This window comes from Thermobia domestica, chromosome 11, assembly GCF_964235325.1.
Source record: "Thermobia domestica chromosome 11, izTheDome1.hap1.1, whole genome shotgun sequence".
NCBI classification, from domain to species: domain Eukaryota; kingdom Metazoa; phylum Arthropoda; class Insecta; order Zygentoma; family Lepismatidae; genus Thermobia; species Thermobia domestica.
In genome coordinates this window covers 35,896,380-35,922,550 of record NC_137464.1, presented here as the reverse complement: position 1 = coordinate 35,922,550, position 26,171 = coordinate 35,896,380, and the positions used below count along the sequence as shown (strand labels likewise).

At 35.1% G+C, this 26,171-nt stretch overlaps 1 protein-coding gene across 1 annotated transcript in view; it reads right to left on the bottom strand.

Moving 5' to 3' along the window:
- LOC145664041 (uncharacterized) overlaps nt 1–26,171 on the bottom strand; it is a 96,045-nt gene that overhangs the window by 45,100 nt on the left and 24,774 nt on the right. The window contains exon 4 of the mRNA XM_081730364.1: nt 22,710–22,882. Coding sequence (XP_081586490.1) covers nt 22,710–22,882 — 173 coding nt within the window. The remainder of the gene's footprint in view (nt 1–22,709; nt 22,883–26,171) is intronic.

The following is a 26,171-nucleotide window of genomic DNA, read 5'->3' as shown; positions in this document are numbered from 1 at the left end:
TTTTCAATATATCCGTCAAACCGTACTTCCACATTTCTCTTATACTGTAGTTGTGAAGTGATTTAGCAATAATTTTCCGGACACAACCTTGAATACCAATTTATACAAATAATCAGAAGCGGATTTAGAAAAGTAATTTAGGAGGGATTTTTCTGATTGTTTCGTTTTCTAAAAAAAACTCCTAATTTTATTTGGGAGGTGCTTGAAGTTTATGAGTACAGGCATAACTAATATTTCGTTTCGTTTACATGTTTAGCAATAATCTTCCGGATACAACCTTAAAGATCATTTTATACTGAGAATCAGTGGCTGATTTAGAAAAGTATTTTGAGAAGGGTTTTTCTTACTAATGTTTAGTTTTCCTAAACATTTGTAATTTTTATTTGACAGTAGCTTAAAGTTTATGAGTAAAGGCATAACTAATAGATATTTCGTTTGTTGCAGACATTCCGTAACTTTGGGGTACAGGCTTCAGTTCGAAAGACCGCTCCTCTAACCTTCGCAAAACTGTCACTGCTGGTAATCAGAAATAATAACGATTTAAAACAATAAGAAAGGAAGTCGGCCAACTTACAGTACACGCACTATTTCTACTTCACAGATGGAATGAAGAAAAGCTTTGTCAGAATGGTCGAATGCTGGATTGAATCCCGGATTTCCCGATAGAAGCGCAAAAGCTAATCACTAATCATGTTTGTTGAGCAGTTGTATTTAGCTTAACTTAAATATATTCCGTAGTCCTTTTTTGCGGGGGGGGAGGGGGAAGTTCCGTAATGATATGTTGAATCCCTCTTGTTAAAAATTCAGAAAACTTGAGGATTGTTTAAACCATGATGGTGGTTATGTAAAACTTAACTGTAGAATTTCAAGAATATACAGAACCAAAAGCTCTAGATGTGCAACCTTTAAGTGTATCATATAAATCTAAGTATTTCTCTTATGTTTTATTTTAATTTTATTTTGTTTCAAAAAGAGGGTATGGAATATTTTGAAGTAAAAATACTACATACAATTTTGCTAGTTATTTGTGCATTTTTTAAAAAGAAGTGTTTACTTTTAGGGTTGGCTGGTTTACCCCAACTTTTTTTTTAATAACTGGTTTAAACCAATAAAATAAAAAGAACGAAAAACGCGAATTGTGTGAACTTCATGGTGACGTTTCCAGATATCAAACCACCTGCAATACTTTTATTTTCCTTTCACCTTTTAATCAAGGTGTCCCATGTTCAATTCTCGGTCGAACCATAACCCTTCTTTCATGCGTAAACCAAGTAGCCGTTCAGATGTCAGTTTAAGCGAAAGTCTTCTCCTTGATAACCTCAGTATTTCGTAAGGATGTTAATCCTAAACATCAGCTTCCAACATCAGCTTGGATTGGACTTTCAATTATATCTAAATTTGTAATTTAATACCTCAGTTTTAGCGTACTGATTATGATACGTTGACCTTTAAATTGTACATGCAAAGCAATAATAGGATTTTTCCGTTATTGTCTTACACTTCAAGTAATGACGGGATTTTCCTGATGGTTAGGGCGGGAGTTTCTTAATTTAAGAAATTTACTGACCGGACTTCTTTAAGCTTATGGGAGTTCTTCCGGCATAACCCCGCTGTTGCATAATAACACCAAGGCGAAACAAACTTATTTCTGTGAATATGTAATACAAATACATAAAGCAAAGAATCTAAATATAAAAAAAAAAACTGGTTTAAACCAAAAAAAGCCTGGTTTAAACATCCCCCCCAAAACGGGTTGTTGGCATTTTCAAAACAAACCATGGTTCTTGCCAACTCTGCTTACTTTTGTATATAAGAGGTTAAAAACGTCTTATTATATACATTGGTTAATCCTTTGGAATTCATAATGTAAATATGTTGAAGAAAAATCGTTTGAAATATCTCTTCGAAATTCATAGTTTATTTTCGAGGTTTTATATTATTATCAGCATTAACCACTAATTAAATGACTTTTTGTGTTATAGAGAAGCGAAACAAAGTCTGCTTTATCAATTTAAAGCAGAAATTTGAAAAAAGCCCAAAATTTCCCAAGCAAAAAAGCGAAGCAGAAAAAACCGAGTTTTTTTTTTCAAAAAAGCCGTTTTTTTTTCGAGCCCTTGCATCTCTACTTTTAGCTTACGCCATGTGTACGACAATATTCTAACAATTCAGATTTATCCAGTTAAAGGCAAACTATGCTACTGATATCAATTGGAGGATAGTTTTGTTGTGCATGTCAAAAGGTCACACCAAGGTTGGAGTTAGAACTTTGGATAAGTCTGCTAAGTTGTAATGGTAAGAAAGAGCTTTTCCACTATCAAGTGATGTCATGATTCATGATAGAAAAAAATGTACTGTAGTATCTAAAAGAAGCATGCAAATGCATAGCAAACATATATCTTCATCGAAATGTTTTTAGAAGGTCAATCCAGCAATATGCATTTTTCTGCTGAAGGAAACTCATTGTTAACTTCTATGTCCAAGGAAGGAAGTTTCTACCCCTAAAGATGTAGGATGAGACGAGAAGTAGATATCAGTGAGGATGTAAAGAAACTAATATAAAAAATAAGATGGAGATGAAAAAGGAAAGAGTGCAAAAACAGTAGGAGAAAGAGAGGTATGTCCAGTAAAATAAGACGAAGTAAAAAAAAAAAAAAGTTTCAATCATGGAGATTTTGAAGGAACTGATAAGCTAGTGGATGTTGCCAGAGATTAAGGAGAAAGACGAGAGAATTGGAAGTTAAAATATAGTGACTGTTGTGTAAAAAGAGGATGAAGACAAAGCGTTTGAGAATCCTTCCTTTTTTCATTATATGTTATTGACGTCAAACAAGAAATGAAAAGTATAAATGACAACAACTTACATGTTGATTTATAGTTCTATTTTTCAGCTTCACCAACAAATTTATTCAAGTAATAAATAACAACTTTAACGGTGATGGAGATAAATTAGTAGTCAAAATCAAATAATACAACAATCCAAATAATATAAAATCAATTATAATAAGTTCGAGATAAATACAATACTATTGCTTTATACCATTGAGATAATATATAGACCTAGAGGTGCCCTAATGCGAGATCTTTGATGGTATCGAACTCGCAAAAATCGAATCGATCCGCCATATTGTGCAGGGAAAAAGAGATAATGATAATGTACGTTTGTGTTATGTGTTGATTATCTGTGTATGAAAAGAAATTTATGACGAATGAATAAACTTTCTTTGGAATTTCATAATATTTCAAAGGTAAGTTATTTTCTTTCCTTAAGGGTTTAAATAAATAATAAAACGTGATTGTGTAGCTACTTATAATATTGGGTAAATAGGCATATGCATTGTATTTACACTGTCAAAAGCTCGTAAAGACTACTACCTAGAGAATTGTCAAACTGTTATTAAGTTTGGCCTATGTTTAGCAGAAGGGGTCCAGCTCTTTTCTCTAAAAAATGTTACAATTTTGGTAATTTCTGTTCACATTCGGTTATTTGGCGGTAGGGTTGGTTAGTTTAAGTTAGATTAGGCTAGTTTAGGTTACGTTATGTTAGTTTAGTTTATGTTATATTAGTGTAGGAGTCCCGCATAATTTTCCAAAAAATGATAGAATTTCGCTAATTTTTACTAATATTACGTTAGTTTAGGTTAGTTCAGGTTAGCTTACGTTAGTTTACGATAGGTTAGGTTGGATTTGGTTACGTTATGTTACGTCTAACTACTTGCACCACTCATTTCTCCCGTAAATTTTGCGTTTTTTACGTGCTTCTGGACCCCTTGTACTAAACATACCCCTTAAGTTTGCTTACTTATTAAATTGTATGTTTATGAGTTGTTGGTAATTTTGCCAAAATTATAGAACCTACAAGTGTTCTGTGACACCTTGGCAAGGAAACTGTATGGTTGTGGAGGGAGTAGGCCTACTTTGCCTATGTTAAAAATTGCTAATGATGTCAATTACTGGATAAAATAATCCTCACTCAGTGTTAAAAGCAGCAATATCTCTCATACAAGTAGCACGTTATTTATCGATATTCTGTACAAAAAAAAAGTTATTTGTAAATGGGTTCACGTTCACTTTAGCAGACGGTTCTAGCAAATTTTTACACATTTCTTACATTTTGAGGATAGATTAGAGCTTTGTATTTCTTTTAGCGGAGCATGCACTGAATTAGAAGCTCTATTACTAATTGTAGATTAACTTCAGGTGGGCTCTGTATAAGTACAGTGTGGACGTATGGCATAAAAACTGGGCAAGGTTCTAGAATACAGCTCCCCCTCCCATTTAGCTGTAATAAAGACAGAAATCAACGTGCCCTGCGGGGCTCTAACCCGCCTTCACTCGCTGGCGCTCCCTCGGCAATTCTCTGTGAATTAAAATTTAGACTGGTACAGAAAGGAATCAACCTTGCTACTAACCTATATGGGGACCTGTGTTCTAGAACCCTCCCTTGCATAGTATTCGTGCCTTTTAGTGGCCACCTAGCTCAAGTTAGGGCTATTGTTTAGACTTGAGGGGAGCAGCTTTTTCACCTACTTTATTGCGATATTTTATTCCGATTCGGTTCCATTCCAGTCGTCGTATGGTTTCATACCTTAAATTAGGATCCATAGCATATGTAGTTGTAGTAGTAGTAACATGTGAGAAGGCCCGCAGGGATTCGTTAGGTTCTGTTCTCGACATGAAATGGGCAATCACTACCACTTACCTTTATAGTTGGAACAGGTCCCATACTGCCTACATAAAATTCTATACGATACTGTCTTGACTACTTGAACACCACTATCAACTCATGTCTCCTGTAAATTATAGAGGTCTGTTGTATTTTGCCATTATGGACCCCCAATACTAAACATTTACCAAAGTTCGTGTTTTATGCACTGCAGTTTTAGAGAATGTTCTAGAACACAGGTTCCCCCATAAAGATTAGTACCTAGGTGGGTTCCTTTCTGTACCAAAGTTTAAATTTTAATTCACAGAATATTGCTGAGCGAGCGCCAGCGAGTGGAGGCGGGTTAGAGCCCCGCCGGGCACCTTGTTTTCTGTCTTTATTACAGCTAAATGGGAGGAGGACTTGTATTCTAGAACCTTACCACTATGCAACTGAGTCTGAGTAGAAGCGCAGCAAGGGGGCCCAAGAGGCAGCAAGAGGATGCTTCCGTAGAAAGCAGGCGCGTCAGCGACAGAGGGTATACGCATAAACGATGACCGTATGACAGTGGAAGAGGACACTTACACATACAATACTTTCACTATAACTAAAAATTCATTTCAATATGCTGTGCACTGCCAGTAATTACTTATATTCACACTTCCATTCCCTCACGAAAAATGTTTCACCTATCAATTTTCTATTTGGTAGAACCGTCTGTTTGAATAAACCCTTTATATTTCATGTACAGTATTATATATATATGTTTGTATTGGTGGTATTTGTTAGTTAAAAATCACAGGCGTTACTATTTACCTTCAAAAATAATGATTTCTGATTTAGTATTGTAAAGCGTAGATCGGATAACGTAACGGGGTTGTTGCATTTGGTATTGTTCAAAATTACGGTAATTTTAGGCACTTTTTCCAAGTTTGCCTTCCACAGATTTTCTTGGCTTCCACTTTTCTTTCATCTGCACCATTTGAGGGATTAAACTGAGTTAAATACCTCAAGACCAGAGCGCTGAAAAATATGACAAGTAATACAATATATGGCAGAGGCGTAGATAACTATCCCATCATATGTGTACCATTAGTAAGTGTAGTATTTTCTAAAAGGTACAGGACCAAAATGTTACTTATTGGCAAGTTTCACAGGGTTGTTGTGAAGTTGACGCACTTCCTACATACAGCATTGCCTATGGTTTCGTACTACAAATTAGAGAACTCCCAACTGAGGGGTGCGCACCATTATTTATACGCATAAACAATAGTGGGGGTTAAACACGCTCTTAAACACGTCTTACTCCGACTACACTCACCCACTGCACGCTTATAAGACATTTGAGGTCCTTCACACTTTGACAGAGTTGACAGTGTAAATCATAATGATGTAGCAGTTTTTTAAACTGTGTTGGAATATTTTTTCTTGAAGAACACGGGCAACGCTAATCGATCTTAACGCCACTACTGGCTATAAAGCGAAACAGTAGGGCATCGTAGCTCAGTGGTAGAGTACTCTTAAAGGTTGGGTCCATAGTTCAAACCATGTCCAATTCAAACTTGAGCTTTTAGTGGACAAAAATGTGCTCTCAGGTTTCCTCGGGTTCTCCAGTTTCCTCGCACATTCTCATTTCACCAATTCTTTCATCCTCATTCACATCCTCAGAAAAAAACGCCAGGTTTTTCCGGGTTGGATTACTTAAAACCCACCTGGATTTTTGATATTTTGGTTAGTATATTATTGACACAACTAAGCTGATCTCATTGAAAGTGATTTTTACTAGATTTTGGAAAAATACATGAGTAAATAAAGCTGCATTTTCGAAAAAAAAAGTGCTTGTAAAATATCCGTAATTGAACGCACAAAGTATCAGAAGTGAACTTCCAACAATAAAACCATTTATTTTACGAAACATAAATTTAATTTGGAAATTTCTCAAAATCTCATGGCACCTATATAGACGTAGTTATAATTTTTATGTATTGATTTATTTTTTAAAAAAAAATATCAATACTCATTGATTTTTGTTAAATTGTTTCAGGCAAGAAAAAAGTGGAAATCTCCAAACGTTCGATTTTGAAGATCAGAGCATTCAGCGTGAGGTTATTCAATCAAGCAAGTTAATTCCCAGATAAGTCGACAATCGTAATATGGTGTTGGAGTCGTGTAACACAACTTTACCTACCTTAAAGCAGTCTTCCCATGGTGTTTCTAATGTTGATACGCAGTCATTTGACCCTTCTTGTAGTGGAACGGAGTTAACACCACGAAAAAAACTGTTGAAAAGGAAGTTGTTTGAAACAGAAACCAAATGTATGGAATCCAGAAAGAAGATGAAAGCATTGTACTTGAAGAAAAAACGTCTTAGAGAAAAATGTGCAAATATTCAGGATATTGTGCAAAATCTTAGAGAGAAGTTTATGATAACAGAATGTACTTTAGAAATGTTAAAATCAGTACCCCCTCAGTGTTGAAGGTAATGCAGTGGTGAAGTCGCTCTTGAGTCCGTCGGGTAACAAAAAATTTGATCCAGCTCTCCGAAGTTTTGCGTTAACACTTGACTTCTATTCCCCAGCTGCATATGCGTATGTTCGTAAAACATTTAACTGTGTGTTACCGCATCCACGGACTTTAAATAAATGGTACTCTTCAGTGAGTGGAAATCCTGGACTATGTGAAGAAGCCTTCAATGCAATGAAAGAAAAGGTGCAAATAGCGAAACAACAGAACAAATGCATTCAAGTGTCATTAGTTGTAGATGATATGGCAATAGAACAATATCTGGAATTTACTGGAGAAGAATTGTCGGGTTACGTAGATTGCCGTACTGGAGTGGGTGATGAGAGTATGCCAGAAGCAAAAAACGCTGCGGTCTATATGGTTGTGGCTTTGAACGATCCGTGGAAAATTCCTTGTGCATATTACTTCATAGATTCTTTGAATGGAAGTGAACGTGCAAATATTACGCGCAAATGCGTCAACAGATTGTATGAAATAGAAGTTGAAGTTCAAGCATTAACATTTGATGAAGCTTCATCAAATTTCAGTGGTGCTCATGAAAGTAATGAAGCACTGACTGTTTATCCTTGTCATGTATGTTCTGATAGAAGTAACGATAGCTATGCATTGTAAATCCTTTATTTTCTTGCTGATATAAAATATTATAGGATGTTTGTGGTACTCACAAAATCACAGAAAAAAGAGCTTGTCCTTCACGTATATACCAATAGCACATATACCAATGATGATAGCTATGCATTGCATATTCCTTATTTTTTGCTGATATATGAATGCATTGTTTATTGAATGATCTGATTCAATTTGTTATGCTTTTCGAAATGATATTGCTAGTGTAAATTTTTCATTAACTGGTGACCTTGACATGTAGAATTCAAGAAAGGTTAATCAAGAATTTATTCTGGATTGTTAGTATTACAAGGACTAACTATTTGTGTACTTATTATTAAGCCATTTTCAGTTAATTTTTTTCTTTAAATTGATAGATCCTATGAAGTGTAGGTCAATCTTATGTAACAAAAGATCAAATCTGATAGAAAGGAAGTGGGTAAAGATTTTTTAAGCCTATTGACTGTCATGAAAACCGAAAGTGTTCATGGAAGCAAATATGTAGTATAAATTCAAAGTTCAAGTATTAGAGGGTAAACCTATGTAGGGCTCGAATTTTGTAAAATCTGTTCATAGTACGCATCTGCATCACAAAATGGACCTACTGACCAAACGTAATGATTCTAGCTACGGTGGTTTTCGCTGCTCGTTGATCAGTGCGTAAATCCCCCAGGTACCCTTTGAGGCTTTGTAAAATCTGTTCTTAATACGTCTGTACATTATGAAAGGAACCTAATGCCCAAATTTCATGGTTCTAGCATCAGTGGTTTTCTCTGCTTGTTGATCAGTGTGTAAATTCTGTCCACCTCTCCTTATTTACCTCCTTAGAGTTCGATTTTTGTAAAATCCGTTTTCAGTACGCCTCTACATTATAAAATGAACACACTGTTCACATTTCATGCTTGTAGCTTAAGTGCTTTTAGCTGGGGGTTGATCATTGAGTAAATGTGTCAACGAATCTGTATTTTGCTTTTATATGTTTAGATGTATATGGTTTATTGAACGCTTCATACAAAAATTGGTGTAAAGCATTAGTAAACATCTAAATTGACAAAAGAGAGAAAAATGCTTTATTTGTGGGGTTCTTTCTGTGACTTTCTACATCATACACAGATGCAATATTTAAAGCTTTAACTTCACATTTATGACATTTGCTTGCTTTCATGAACGCTCATTAATAATGACTTTAATAGGCGAAAAAGGCCGATCTTTACGCATCCCCCTTTAAAGTGGAGAATATGTAACAAGTATAAGACATTCTATTCTGTTCTAAGAGCGACAACATTTCTGTATTTCTTGTGTTTCTGGAGCATTGTATATATAAATGTACTCAAACCTAAATGAATAACTTAATGAATATAACTATTATGAAAAGTAAATTATGTATTCGTTTATTGACGTATATGAATTACTTTTATGAACCAAGTTCATGGAAATACATTTGCCAATTTGGCTTCATTCTAGTCGTTTTGATAGAAACAAAATGTAATTACAGTGAATGAATTGCTATGACAGTATTTAGTCAGTAGTGAGTGTAGTAACTGAAATGAACGAAAAATTTGCGCCGCTTTGTACTAATATAGTTCTGCTCATGAAAATGCTATGGAATGCATAACTTACTGTAATAGTGTACAGATATTGCAGAATCATGTATGGTACTCAATTCAGATTACTGCATTGTGTGTGAAAATAAGCATTGATTGCCAGCGGGTAAATCCTGGGTTCGTTCTTCAAATATGTGAAGGTAACGTTCAGTTTTCTAAGAGTAATCCTCATGGTTACTAGGGACCTAATTCCTGTCTTCACTCTCAATTATTACGTCATTATGTTGGGATTGGGCTTCGTAGTGTTTGTAAAGTTAAAAAGGCTGAAGTTGTCTCCGTGAGTTCCTTTTCTATGACAATCTAATACAAGGTAGGAAATTTCAATAAAGGAAGGAGGATATTACCTCATAGCGAGAGTATGATATTTGCCTACGAAATTCTTAAAATAGTAACGAATTCAGATAAATGCTACCTGCGACGGATGTAAAAGTGCGATTATTTCTCATTTCTTAGTTTTTATATATATCCCGGATCGGAAAATAACCACCTTTGCTCGCTTCGCATACAGACTCAGGATACTCTATTTCTTTTTTTCACACTGAATCCGAGTGTCCATGATTTTCTCTGTTTGAAGTGAGATGGCCTTACCATATTACGCGCCTGTCGGTACAGTAATTCTTCCAGTAAGTGGTCCATGGATTCAGTCCTCAAAACTTTCAATATTTAGCAGAGGGGCGCATATTACTGCATGTTACGCATTTACTGTTCAAAACTTACTACGTATTCGGGCAGATTTTATAGCGTTTAATGTTGTGTACAATAGCCCTCTACTTTAAATGTTTTATTAATTCAGCATTTGAATCGTTTATTTATGGAACAACGTTAACTCCAGAGACCACATTTAGGTGATTTTTCAATTAAATGGAAGGAACCGTCTTCGGGAGAATATTCAGGCACGTTCATATAGAAACCTATCTTTTATTTATGAAAGAACGTAACTACATTTTTGTCAGAAAGTTAGTTATGAGTAGACTTCGGAATTTTAGGCACCAAAAAGTTTAATTTTAGGCGCCTAAAATAGGTACTAAAAATAGGAAAATAGGCGCTAAAAATTAAAAATAGGCTCTAAAAATAATAGTATAAATTATTACATACCCCTTTTTATTAACATCTTTTGTTTTCAGTGAATCAGGTGATTCATTCAGTACACAACTTGCTCATTCGTAATTTTGGAAACAGTAAATTACCAACAGTTTCTCAAAGTTTTCGACTGTCAATCTCTCTCTTTTGTCTGTAAGGATCATCTTTGCTGCCGAAAACGATCTTTCCACTGAGACAGATGTTACAGGAGCATACTTAAATTTCGATACATTTTTCATTTCCACTTCGTCGGGGATGGTTTCATCCTCTCCCATCAAAACTTTCCCTATACGAGCCAACACAAGAAATCCCTCATTCTTCTTCACTACACTTTCCCACTTACACTGCACTTTTTCCCCAACTTTCCCCGTAGCACTTTGGATTTTCTTTTCGGCTTCGTTAACTACTGACACCTGTTCACTAAGTGGCTTTCCCGTAGCTTCCAACTTAGTGATCGTCGTAGGTAAGAATGAAAAATTTGACTTGATATATACAAGATCTCTTTTGAGAATGGGATCTTTGAAAAGTTCCTTCAAAACTGAAACACTTGCAATGTTTTCCACACCAGGAAGTTCGCCAACAACACCAGCAATAGCGTCCAAGTTCTCTGCGTAATACAAAGCTGCTTCAAGCCATGTTCCCCAGCGCGTTAGGACAGGTTGTGGAGGAAGAGAAATGCCAGGCAGTTTTTCTTTAAAGACAGCGATTCTCGATGGGGCTTTGCAAAAAGTTTTTTTCATGTTAGAAATGAGGGCATTGACTTGAGGAAATTCGTTCCTGATTGTTTCAGAAATTCTATGAAAAGCATGTGCTACACAGGTAACATGGATGAGGTTGGGGTAGAAAGGTTTTAGGTTCTTAAACGCAGCAATCATGTAAGAAGCTGCATCTGTGCAAAGAAGAAGAATTTTAGAATCATCCACACCACTAGGATACAGAAGTTGCAAACTTTTGTTCACGGTGTAAGCAATTGTCTGGGCACTCACTTTCTTAATTTCCTTGCTACTTAACAAGTGAGGAGTTGAAGGTCCATCTTCATCAAGTTTTCCTACAACAACATTCACTATGTATCTATTGCATGCATCAGTAGTCTCATCGACGCCTACCCAAATGCTGGAATCGCCAATATCCTTTCTGATTGTATCAAGTGTATTGTTGTATTCAGAATCCAAACACGTTTTCCTGAGTGTTGACTCACACGGTATCGATTGCTGGCACCACTTCTGTAAAAACTGTCGGAATGTTTCATTTTGAAGTGTGTTCCATGGGATGTTGGCAGCGACAAGGGCTCTAGCAAGATCCGCATTAAATGTGTTCGCAGTTCCAGATTCAGATCCAGATCCAGAAGGCTGAGTTAACTGTGTCTGTTTCTGTTGTTTCTTCGCTTTAGATTTGGCAAGATGTCCAGCACCATCAATGTGTTGCTTTAAGTGGCACTTCTTTTCCTGAGAAACCTTAAAAAAAAAAAAAAAAAACGCTTAGAAATATATTTTCAAATGCTTCTTACAAAACTAGTGAAGATGGTGGCGTTTTAACTTTAATTTCGGTTTCAAATTCTCTAATTTTCTTCGTGTACATTGCGACTAGTATTTTCAAACGGGTCAGTTCGGGTCAGCTTATTGTTGGACACCCTCAGTAACGGGTCGGGTCAGGTCAGCCTAACTCGGGTCACGAGTCTGGTATCGTTAGACCAACTCAGTTCACCAGTCGGGTCGGGTCAAACTATCTCGGGTGACCCGACTCGACCGGTGAACTGAGTTGGTCTAACGCTACCCGACCCGTGACCCGAGTTAGGCTGACCTGACCCGACCCGTTACTCGAGGGTGTCCAACCAAAAGTCGACCCGAACTGACCCGATTGAGAGCACTAATTGCGACAACTACCATCACTGTTTGCTTGCCTTTCTGGTCGTAATGTGCTTTTTTTTTTTTTTAATCGGTGAACGTTACATTATTGATTTAAAGTTGACAAAAAGGCAAACTTGTTGGTCTACCTCGTTAAAGACCAATATACCCCAGTCCCATTTCGAATCAGAACAGATCAAATAAAAGACTAATCGATGAGCATTTTACTTCAGAATAATCCCCAATTTACAGACAGAAGCAATAAAATTGTATATCAATATCTGAGAAATAATATTTAATTTTAAGCACTGTAACTAATTTAATTTTAAGCACTATATTTTATTTAATTTCGAATGCTGACACACTCCAACTTGGCAAAAATTAAAACATAATTTGGCAATATTTTGTTTGAGATTTGGATGCCAAAATAATTGCATGAAAAATTTCAAAATATCGTCCCTTTAAAATTTTCTTTAAAACTGTAATTTACAAAATTTTTAACTGATTTGAACCAAATTTTCCCCAAAATATGATTAAAATGTTTCAGTGTGAAAATCAGTGACCTGTCAAAAATTTAAAATAGGGGCCGTTTTAAAATTTCAAAAATTCAAAATTTTTGCAACTATCAACTGACAGAAACCAAAGTTAGAACGAAAATAAAGTATTAGCAATGCCTTAGTTGAGCGTGAACATCAGCATGATACAATAAATAAAATTGGCGTTTTTTAATTTTTTTTTTTTTGAAATTAGTTGTCTCTTGCGGCCCTGCGACAAAAGGTGTATGGATATTCTTCATCAGGAGAGAGAGAGAGAGAGAGAGCAATCGATTAGAATTCCTTTTTTTTTTTTTTTTTGGGCTTTGGGGAGAGAACATCAGAGACAAATTCTTCCTTTCTTAAGATCTGTCCTAAAATAAAATTATCCGCAATTGTAATTCTTGTTAGACGAGTGTCAGACTGTTCTTTTCTTGCCCCTGTGTGGAATTTATTTGTCTGTAACTATGGATGGAAATCAATAGCATCTTAAGACAATAGACAGTAGCACCTCGAGCAAAATTGATAAATAAAAAAACAAAGAGACAAACAAGTTTCTGCTTCGTAAAACAAGTTCTGAGACAATCTATGAACCTCAAACGCCGTTATTTAACTATTAACAGATCTTTTCTTTCTTTTTCGAGAAAAATAACAAAAAAAAATGGCCTTTAAACATTTTTCCTATCTTTTATGCTTTTCAAGATATTGACATTTCTAGTTTTTCTTTCAAACTGAAATCCTCGTTTTTAGATATTTTCGGGATGAAAGGATATATCCAGTTCCCTTAACTTTTTAAAGATAATCAATATTGGCATTGCACATTTCTTCTTTCAAACTTTTGGAACTGTTGGCATTTAAAAAAAATTGAATCCCGCCTTTCTTAACTTCTTTCGTATTTTTTTTTTTCTTTCTTTTGAAAAACGAGATAGCAAAAATATGTTTTCTTAAGCTCCTGAAACTGTCGAGTAATTGCTGGCATTAAACATTTTTCTCCGAAAAGAGGACCCCTTTTGGAGTTACTGACACAATATGTCAACTTTAACTTACATTGTTTTTAACCTTTACCGCTTTTTTTCGGGGGGGGGAGTCCTTCGGAAAGAACCGAGAATGCCATGTCCGCTTTTCTCAAGATCCCCGAGAATCCCTAAAACTGTTGAATGTGTAAGTCTAGACACTTTCTTCCATTAGCACTTTCAAAACCATCGTTCATATATTTCATTTAAGCAGGCTGCTAGAAGTCTTTACATTTTAAAGATTTTCCTGTGTTACAGGATTATTTTTATGTTTTTTCTTAACTGATCTAAATTCCATGTAAATTAGATTTTCACGAGTTCAGCAGCTCAGTAACGTTGTCTCTTAAAATAGTTAACCTCCCATTGATAAAGGTTTTACTTTAGCTAGCTATACAGAAACAAGGAGGGGGGGTGTACAATTGATTTAATTAAATTTATAAATTCTGTAAATAAAAATAGCTTTTCTTACCTGCTTGCTGCACAATGGACAAAAGATTATTCTTCCATCGTATGTTAGATCTGGAAATTCTTGCAACCACTGGCGAATCAAGGTACTTTTTGAAGACTTCTCCTTTGGCATTGTTGCGTATGATACAAAACTTCTTTTTAAGAATCCTCAAGATCTGTGACTGGGCTGTAAGCCGTTGAGTCCAATTGTTCATGCGTTGTAGAGACGATGTATCGTTCTTGAACTACGTGTTTAAGATAAATCACTGCACTGACCCGAAAATGATACATGGATGGATACTCCAGTCAACTGAACCGCGTCACTTCATGAATCGTTTCTGTTCGTGGACTTTGGTTTTTCCCAAATATTGAAAGCGAAGACCCGAAGAGATTCTTGCTTCAATAGAGCTGTGTGTTGATTTGTGAATGTGTGTGTGTAAACTATTGTCCAAATTCCAGAGAGCTGAACGGATCACAGAAGAGCTGAAGTGAGCCGCTACAGAAGAGAAAAGGTGGAATAGTTCCAAGAATGCAGAACGGCAGGGAGGGGAATATTGGTTACTGCGATATGCACTTAGCAATAGCTTTGGTTTTGCCCCTGGGGAAAGAGAGACAGACAGAAAGAGATAGAGATCTTTCAGTACAGTGTCTGCAGGATGCAAAGGGATGGTTTGTCTTTGTCTTTCACAAATGGGCTTGACCTTGAGCAGAAATAGCTCAACTTTTAGAAACAATTTTTTACATACAACCACCCTCTGCGTTTCACTTCTTCATACGAGTTAGACTAAAATTAGCCTCGACAAACACACTCACTCTGCCTTCAGATTTGTCAATTAAATTTCACTCAACACTAAAAAAAAAGTTTATTTAAAAAATACAGGAATTTTGTATTTTTTGCAGTTTTAGGCATTTTTAGGCCAAAACGGCCAAAATAGGCGCTAAACTCCATTTTAGGCATTTTTAGGGCACTTATAAAGTGTTTTAATAGGCTTAATTCCTCATGATTCGTAAAGATCCGAAGTATTTTTTACTTCCTATAAAGGGAACAAAATAGGCATTTGCCTTAAAATCCGAAGTCTAGTTATGAGTTTCAGATCATTATCCTGGTAAAAAAAGTTGATTCTTTTTAAAATTATTTGTAGAATTATTTTTCTCTCCTGAAAACGCTTTGTCTCTGGAGTTTTTGTTTCATAAATTAACGATTCAAACACAAAAACAGAGGACTGAATTAAAAACACATTAAGGAGCTGCTGTACACAATATTAAACGCTGTGAGTTTGCTTTGAAAAAAAAGGAAAGTTTTGAACATTAAATGCAGAAACATGCAATAATAACCCCCTCTCCGAGATGTTCAGGTTTTTTTCTTTCTTTTTTTTTTTTTTTTTTTTGTATGAACTACTTAGGAGAGGAGTTACTGTACCGAGACACTCCTACTTTATTTAGTTTCTTAGGTTTAAAGGAAGGTCCACACTGCAAGTGAGTCACTTATCCTTCTGCTCACAAGAATTTGGACATCGCTTGATTTCCTGTGGAACGGATTTTCCATATCCTTCCCACTCCCCTCACCTCATGACTCGAGATGCCTACATACGGGCATGCTGAAGGAAGCAATTTTTTCTAACAGATAACTTCCTACCACTATACCGGAGTTAAGAGAAAAGACTCGTCCATTTTCTTTGTCATTCTAGCAAACCGTGTTCACTAAATGTTCATCGATCTACAGGACCTTTATGAAGAATATGTGCGACATAATGTTCAACATTTTGAACACATGATATACAGGAACGATTCCTTGTAAATTTACAATATGTATTGAGTAACATTTAGTTGACATCCATTTGCCAACCTTTCTTATTTCATTATGTTGTACAATAAATAAATAAATTTCAACGATGTGATTTCAGTACTGTTTATTTTGCCGCATACAGTAGAACAAGATGTTAAAGTTTGTGACGTTTAGTTACAATGAAGTCTACTTTGCATTTTTTTTTTAAAGAATAGATTTTACAATTGATTGCAGCGAAAACAATATTGAAAAGGTATTGAACATATATATTACCGTCCTATGAAAACGACAGTCATTTAAAAAAACGATATGGACGCCGAGTAGCCAAGCATGGACATTGTGAGCAGCAATGATTTGTACGACAATGTTTGCTCTGCATGAAGTTATAAAACATAAAATTTCGAACAACAAATAGTTACAAATGTACTGAAAAAGTTTATTTAGAGTGGTAAATTTCTTAAGAATATAGTAATCAATAACCGATATTAAAACTTCACATTGTTTGTTAGAATATTTGGCGCTGCAATATCACAGATATTTGCGCTATGCTTACTTTGAAAATAGTTATCATAGTATGAATGCACAGGGATAAAGATGGAATAAGGACTACAGTCAAATTAGCAATACAACCTGATCAGTCATTAGAAGAATAATTGTCACGAGGTGGATCCGGTGCCAGAGAACGTTCCTGGTTTTCACATAATACGCACGCGCAACCTCAATGTATTGAAGCCTTTGTGTGACACATACACATGGACACTCCTCTGTTCTAAACGTGTTGGTCTCTGTGCAAGAACAGCTAGCCATTTCCAATATTTCTTAAGTGATATTTTCTGTTGTCCATTTTATTTGGGCCACTCACCAATTGCACATTAACACTAAAGATGCATTTCCTGATTCTAAATCTTTCACTGTTCTTCCTGCGAGGATTTCTTTTTGGAATATAGCTACAGTCAATATATCCTACAACTCTAGGAAAACTAGCCATTTGATGAAATTGAACTTAAACTGTCCTCAAACAATCAGGAATGGGGGATCAATCACATATATCAGGCGACGAGCAAAGACCGATGATACTTTCCTCACAAGCTGGCAAATTGTTGGGTGGCTCATGAAATTGGTTATCTTCAATGTGTATCTGTAAAACAAGCACAGAAATACATTACATAAAAAATTCAGGAATATTCTTTTTGGAATCTTCTTTGCTAATTTAGCAACTTCAAAATTTATTCAGATGATAAAACTGAAAATTATTCAGATACACCTTTCCCGTGAGAAACAACGCTACCTATAATTATGGCAAGTCACATTTGTGTTTACTTTTGATTGTAGGAATGAGTAGATGAAAAATGGTAAAAGATTAGCTAATTTTTAATAAAATCCCTTTTGGAGCAGCCTCATTGCCGTTAAGTTTAACAACTCTACTTTACAGATTTTTTTGTTTATTATCTGTAAAATAAATTAAATTAATCAGAAAATGAAAATTATAACTAAGTTTGTTAGATTATGTTATTTTGCATCAAATGCTGTAGCTAAGACTCACCTACACAATTTTATCAATTATAAAGATGCAATGGGAGAGTAGGAAGAAATACGTACGTGTATATTCTTTTGTTTAACAACTTGTATAGTTCTTTATCTTGTCGAAAATCATTGAACCATGAATAAATTTATTTAATCTGTTATTTTTGTTCTGAGCTATTTTCTATAAGTATGATATAAATTAATTACGAAAGTGACTTTCATATTAACAAACAGTATTGCGAATTATGCGGTTGATTCATCAGAGATAAACTTTGATATCTAGCACTGAATCGTGGTTTCCAGCTGCAAAACTTTAAAGAAAGGAAAAGAGCAATTATGGAAAAGATTAAAATATTGATTATTAGAAAAGATAAGACAAAGATAACAACATAAACCCTTTTTGTATAATTCGCCATTAAAATATAATCACATAATCGCTGATACCTACTGTTTGTGTGACAAAATTTTGCTGTGAAATGTTCAACACCATTAAATAATAGAAATTGCATCGTGTGTTTGGTGCTGTAACATTTTATTGGGCACTACGAAACTTTATATTTTCCATTATACGAAGTATAACCCAGTATACAGCGTGTATCAAAAAGAATCATCCGGTTTTAAACAATATCTATTCTGTCTTCAGAGATGTGAGTGAACAACGTACTGTTGGAAAGAGGAACATCTCTAGTTGTACATGGTTTCTGCTAGGTAGCAGCAGTGTGCTTGAGTGAACGCCCACACGGTTCTGATTAAATTGGCATCTGGACAACAGAAAGCGTTTTGTGTACTACGTTTTGCGGAGTGCAAGTCAGTGATAACTGTTCAGCGTGACTTTCGTACTAAGTATGGTGTGGATCCTCCTACTGCACAGAGCATTAGACGATGGCATGAACAATTCCGAACAACAGGTTTGTTTGTGTAAGGGAAAATCATCGGGACGTCGTCGAGTGCCCGACGCAGACGTGGAGCGCGTCCGTCAATGTTTTACACGCAGTCCGCAGAAATCCGTTCGTCGTGAAGCAGGACAACTCAACATGCCCTCAATACCCGTCTGGCGTGTGTTGCGTCGTCGTTTACACATGAAACCATAGAGAATTCAGCTACTACAAGCTCATTGTGAAGGTGAGAAAGAACGACGTATGGAGTTTTGTAATTTCATTCTTGGCAAGATTGCAGAGGACGAGAGTTTTGTTCAATGCTTAGTGTTTAGTGACGATGCAACATGCCATTTGAAATGTGGACCGCCATAATGTGCAAATATAGGGAACGGAACACCCACATGAAGTTGTAAAACATGAGAGGGACTCGCCAAAAGTTACTGTGTTTTGTGCAGTTTCCCGTAAAAAGGAGTACGGTCCATTTTTCTTTGCCGAGAACTCTGTGACGGGGATAACCTACCTTGATATGCTTGAGTACTATCTTTTGCCACAGTTTGAGACTGATTCGAATGATTTCATCTACCAAAAGGATGGGGCACCGCCACACTGGCATGGGAAAGTGCGGGGATTTTTAAATCGAACTATTCCACAACCATGGATCGGTCGCACTGGACCAAATGATGCAGCGTTACATTACTGGCCTCCAAGGTCACCTGACCTTACTGTATGTGATTATTTCTTGTGGGGGTTTATAAAAGACTCCGTTCATGTGCCTCCGTTACCAAGGACATTGAATGAACTGCGACATCGCATAACGACAGCTGTGGAAGCTGTAACTAGAGACATGCTAGCTGACTTTTGGGACGAATTTGAATACCGCATCGACATATGCCGTGCATCACACGAAGGGTACATTGAACACCTATGAACAGGTGCAATAAAAACTTTTTGAGTTTCACTGTCATGCAAAACAAAAACTATTTATATATGTTTATTAGTTTCAGATATACAGACTTGCCAAAGTGGATGAATCTTTTTGATAAACCCTGTATAATAATATGGTCTGAAAATAATGAAAGAGATACATGATTTTACTACTGGTAATATTGAGCAATAAAATATTAAACTAGTTTTTGAAGAAAACATGGTGAGAATGGCAAACTACATTTTTAAATTCATATGTTATATGCTTCAAAGAAAATAGCGCCTACCTGATAGTTCCCGTTCACATAGAATCTTAAAATCATACTTTCAGAATTGCTGGTAGTGAACGTTCCCGCAAAATAATATTTTCTAAATCGTCTCCCAGTAATGGAAAAATTTGTCTCAGAAATACATTACTTTCGAAAACCTGAAACGAGAAAAGAATACAGGTTAAAACGAAAACCTGAAACGAGAAAAGAATAGTTTGAAACTAAAACCAAAATCGACACACTTTGTGTAATAAACCTATTATCAACAGAAATAAAACCTAACCTAAACATTTCCAGTTAATACTTGAAAACCAATTGAGCGTGTTAGCGGATTTTAAAGGTGGAAGACAGGCCATGACCAGTTTGGAAAAGGAAAATAAGTGTGATGTTAGTAGTTAGGTTAGGTTACTGTCATTTTATTTCATACTTCAAAATAAAATTCTACTTCTGCGTACAAGTCATGCTACAGAAATTACCAGGGCGAATATATGAACAATGGAAGCGAGACCGGTTTTTGAGTACATGAACCTTTGTACATGTGCAGGAGACATGCTACGGAAATAACCAGGCGCGGAGATATGGACAACCGAATAGGCCTTTGTGTCCGCCCCTTATAATTTCCGTAACATTACTCCTACACAGGTGTATTCTGTGAAGGTCCCTGTATCTTTGCTGAAAATTTCATGAAAAACGAGGAATATCACAATGGTAAATGACACTCAAGACGAGCAGCGTATATGTGACATACAAGAGGATGGAGCAAAACAAAGCTTCAAAAACTACCAACCGTCACTGATGCGCCTGCTCCCTTCGGACGTAGCCCCGTGCTACAAACCGGGGCCATTAGTTTCGCCCTACCCTGACTCGTTTAGATAGCATTCATACTTTTTAAAGGCTATCTAACACAAATTGATTTCTGATTTTTGAACTGTCGTTTTAACGGCATATCTGCACAAGGTATGTCATATAATGTTTAAGTCCCCCTAAAGTTAATCTATGCATATGAATGCAATTCCCTCCATAAGAAACAGTAGAGTATATTTAGTACAAGGGGTCCAGAAGCACGTAAAAACACAAAATTTACAGGAGAAATGAATGATGCAAGTACTTAGACGTAACATAACGTAACGAAACCTAACATAAACTAACCTAATATTAGTAGAAATAAGCGAAATTCTATTATTTTTTGGAAAATTATACAGGACCTCTACACTAATATAACACAAACTAAACTAACCTAACCCATTCTAAACTAACCGAATGTGAACAGAAATTACCAAAATTGTAACATTTTTTAGAGAAAAGAGCTGGACCCGTTCTGCTAAACATAGGCCGAAACAATTTATAGGATCCATTTCCGGACCAAAAGAAGTCATAATTAATGAATTCAAACATGTATACATAATCTGGAATAGTACCAAATTGTGAAAATTTTACATTGTGTACAATTAATGCCTGCCTAACCTAATCTTGTGTCTACTTCGGTAGCAAATCGTAAACATTTTACATTTTATGTAATTAGTGTCTGCTTCCGAATTGCATTATACTTTTTGGCTAAAGACAAAAAAACACTACCTTCTTAATCTAATGATACGAACGTGCCGATATATTGAGATACAAGTTGAGCACGTAAATAATTTCCTTCTGTCAATTTAATTTTACACAAACACAAACCAGTATCAAGTATAAGATTTGTTTACACAAGTAATGAATTTTGGTACCGTAATAGACTATATATAAGGCCCTACTTCCCTTTCTCATCATGTTCCTTGGTTCCTGAGTTGCATGATTTTCTGTCTTAACCTTGTGCAGCACCCATACATATGGTTCTTATTTTATTGTATCTTGCACTAGATGTATTACTAGGATCTGCTGCGAAAATTAAGTTATCCTAACCTAAACCACCCTAACCTATTTTGTTATTCCAGTTAATTTTTCAAATAATATGTAGTTATTGTGTTAAGAAGTTTGCTATAAACTTGAAACTATAAATTATACTTGGGATTTTTTTACACATAGGCTAAATGAAAATTATGATTAGAGCAATTTAAACATAGTATACAACGCCATGAAGTGGACGTTTCTTGGTTCAAAAACTGTGACGAAAAAGTTAAAACGAAAGGTCCAAAAAGAGAAGTACCCGACGAGAATAGGTTGTACGATCCATAGAGAATACAACTGTAAAAATTGCCAGAAAAGTAAAGGAAAATGAGTGAAACTACTCATACTTAGTGGGTAGAATGAATATTTGTTATTTTTGTCACTATGTTACTGTCATTAAATTAGCATAAAAGTTAAAATCAAGACGCATAGTTGACTTACCTGCATCTCTCAAAGAATTGATTATCGTTATACAGTTTCAGTGGATTTATCGTTTTCATTGTGCCTCGTATGTCTTGACGCATCATTAGTCATCGCAAAGTAATATTTTTTTATATATATTTGTTCTTCCACATTCAACAAAATCCATGCCAGAAAACGAATGACTATAAACTCAAGAAAGGCTTAATGTTGGTCGATACCTTGACCTATATAATCCTTGTACATTGTATACAAATAGAGTTCGATATATGCGTTTTCTTTGTTTACATATATCAGCTGACTGTAAATTGCGGAATACGCCATCTTGGGAAGGGATATCTCGAATCGAACGCTACAATCGAGAGTTCGCTCGAATCAACACTGCGACATAGGGAAGGGCACCTCTAGGTCTATATATTATCTCAATGGGAGTATATTATAAAGACCTGAAGAACGCCCATCCGCAAAATATCGACTCTTTTATAGCTGTATAATAATAGAGCTGAACTATCGTCTGAATTTACCATCTGAAATGCCATTCCCACTCGTTTAACCTTGCACATAAAATTTAGAGTGAATTTTGTTTCTACAACAACGAACACTCAGGGTTAAATTTACCAGTTGGTCAGGGTCAGGGTCTATATATTATCTCAATGCTTTATACAAACGAGATTTCTGTGCTGTTAAGTGTCACATTATTGGTAGCTCTATTTTACTATTACTCCATATACTTACCCAAACCTACAGCAAGACACCGAATGAGATACTTAGTAAGTTTCTTCAGATCCTTTGCCAACGCAGATACAGCACATTTGAAATGTTGAACTTCGTTTTCTGTAGGCAGTTTGTGTTCTAAGGACACAATGTTGAAAGACTCTCTTTGTTCCTTCAGCTTCTTGTCTGTAAAACTGCAAGCAATAATAGGACTTAAGAGCCTGACATACTAAAAAATAATTCAAAATTTATCGGTTTTTTTTGCTTGTTTTTCATAAGCAAAAGGAGATAATGAAATGCAACTTACCACAATTATACATAATGTTATTCTACAACAGAAAATATGAACCTGATGAATTTTAAGTGTTGCCATCCATAGAAATTACAGTGTTGTCAGAATAGCATTTCCCCCAAAATCTAAGTTAAGCCAGCGACTAGAGGAACGAACTCAACTGCATTTGATTACGTATCGTGTTGTTTTGGTATCCTGTGAACTACATTTTAAACAACATTATTAATTAATTTTAATAACTGTATGTTAAAACTATTTTGTTTGTTACAAACTAAATAACTTACAACTATTATTTAAAAAGTACGTAGTTCACAGGATTCCAAGACAACATGATACGTAATCAAATGCAGTTGAGTTCGTTCCCCTAGTCGCTGCCTTAACTTAGATTTTGGGGAATGTTATTGTGGCAACACTGTAATTTCTATTGTCCACTGTAGCGGCTATTTGTCCAGTATGTAGATGGACAAGGATATGAGAATGTAGATTATACAAAGGAGATGACGTCACGTAAGGGTGTATTTGATTCTCATGGCTGAAACAAAAACTCGAGAAGAAGACATGATGGCTCAGTGATAAAGTGCTCATCTCTACTTTAAGAAGTACCTAGTTCGATACCAAGCCTTGTGAGTTTATCATTTCCTTGGGTCTTTTGGAGCTTCTCCCTTCTTCCTGTTCCAATACATTCTACCAGCTCTCAGTCATCTGCATCTATCATCCGTTTCATTTAACCTACAGGAGCACAACCGAACAGTGTTATTCTTAAGATTTCATTTTCATTACAAAAATTTTCTTCTGAAAGAAATGTATCATGGACACACAATATATTGGAGAGAAATCAAAAAGAACAAGTTTAGATGGAACTAGCAGAATACCCGTTCTTCACATGGGAAGGATAGGGTTTGTGGAAAATATTTGAAAATACATTTAGAAACCTCTCCTTGCCATTAGGATTCACATAAAAGTATTCTACATAGCCTACTGTCTCTTCGCTATAGTTACCTAGAAATATGCCCTGACCAACTGTTTCGTCCCTCTTTAATCTTACTTACTTGCCCTTCTATTTTTTTTAAATTTAATTTGGTAATTATTTTTTGAGTTGAAAAAAATAAAGTTATTATAAAGAGGAGATAAATTTTAAGGTAGCATAGTGTTCCAGGTTGTTAAACTGTATTTTATATCAACTACTTTTACTTGTTTTTTTTTTTTTAATAAATTCAAAGGAGCTGTTTATAAAAAGTATAACTTCCATTACTAAAACAATAAAATTTTATTAGGCTATTAAATATTAAATTTTACATAATTTTACCATAAAATTATTTACAATAAAAAACTATTTTATCATTTTAAAATTTTAATTAGCAAGAAACCTGCCATTCTGTTTTATGTGAGCTTCTATTTTAATAAAATAGATATTGCTGTTAATAAAAAGGGTAAACTTACAAAAAAATAAAAATCGCCATCCTGTCCCTTTTAAATCCAAAGTTTAAAACTATTTCCATAAACAGAATAACAAATAATCAATACAAATCTGCCTTACACTTCCTTCCAAAAAGCCCCTTCAATATTTCTTTAACCACTTATATAAACTCTTCTTCTCACTTTTACATCCTTCATTTGTAGGACAGTATCTGTTTGTTTTTCTGTTTTTAGTTTTACTTTTTTTCTTAACCTAAAACTATTTTAAAATTAAAAACTGTCCTATTATTCTTAAATAAACATTTTAAATACAAAATCACAACTGGTAAACATGTCCTACAAATGAAGAATGTACCTAAATTTAAAAAGTCGTTTTTCCTTTTCTTTTTTTTTTTTTTTTTTAATAAACTGCACAATATCACTACACAACGGTGTCGATTTGTATACAGGAGAAATAGAAATAGAAACATCCTGCTTTATATATAACTAAAAAAGGAAGAGAAACTGCTTAAAACATTGGTTTAAAAGGAACTGTAACATGAGCAGGGCCGGCGGTAGCAGTTTTGCTGCCCTGGGCGGTACTTTCAAATGCCATCCCTTTAATCCGCAAACCTTATTTTGACAGAAGACGTTCAGGTATTAAGAAAAGTAAGATACCATATTTAAAAACATATATGAAAAGGAAAATTAAACAAAAAAAAATTGAACTACCTCTCTCCAATGCTTATGTAATATTTAAACGACTCCATACATGTCACAATATTCAGTATGCTCGATTTCGCTGTACGTGATATACAGCAGGGCATACAGAATTTTTTAAATATATGCTTTAGTCCGACTAAGAATTTTAATTTTTAAGCTTATTTTATATCAAAAGGTGTTTCCAATAGAGTATGGAGCAAAAAGATAATATAGTATTACGGCAAAAGTAAGGAATTAGCTTAAGAGTTATTATGTACTAAAACACAATAGAAATACACAAATTTAACATACTTTAATTGAGAAACTTTTCTTGCTTTGGTATGAACAAATTCCTTTATCACATTCGCGTAGTCCAATGTTTCAGTCAATTAATGTTCCATTGATATTATCACTAGACCATTAAACGTGTTTAAGATATGGAAGAACATAGATAGTTTTTAATAAGCTTAGAATAAGTTTCGAAAAATTTCTTTCTCAACTTGCCATGGTTACTGGTAAGGTAAACAAAATCATAACTGCAACACTGACATAGGGAGCAAAGTCATATTCCTTAATTAATTTTAGTCTCTTTTGGTGAACTTTTAGGCTTAATTATAGCGGTTAATAGTTTCAGTTCGTCTTTCAAATCACTGGGGTTAATATCTTTCGATTCTTCGCGTATTAAAATGCAGGCACTTTTCAGACAAAAATTCAGGTGGCATATCGTTCAGATTACTTATATCGTAAAGAAAATCGAAATACTCGCAGTGGTGTGTAAGTTGCTCAAACCCTTCTCTTAAAGCTAACACAATCACGTCTAGAAATTTGTAATAAAAATCGATCTTGTATTTCGTTATGTGGATCTTCAATAGCTTCATTCTCTGGCTCGTACTGAAATCGTCTCTTCTTTCGACTTCGAGCTTGCACTGCATTACCTATCCGTTGGTCATCCATATCTAACGCTGATGCCAACTTCTTCGCATCAACTAAGTAAAGTTGAACTTTGCATAATTTCTGCTCCTCTCAAAGTACTTAGATATATTTTGAAGAAACCCGACTGCATCCAACACATGGATACTTTTGTTTACTATGTT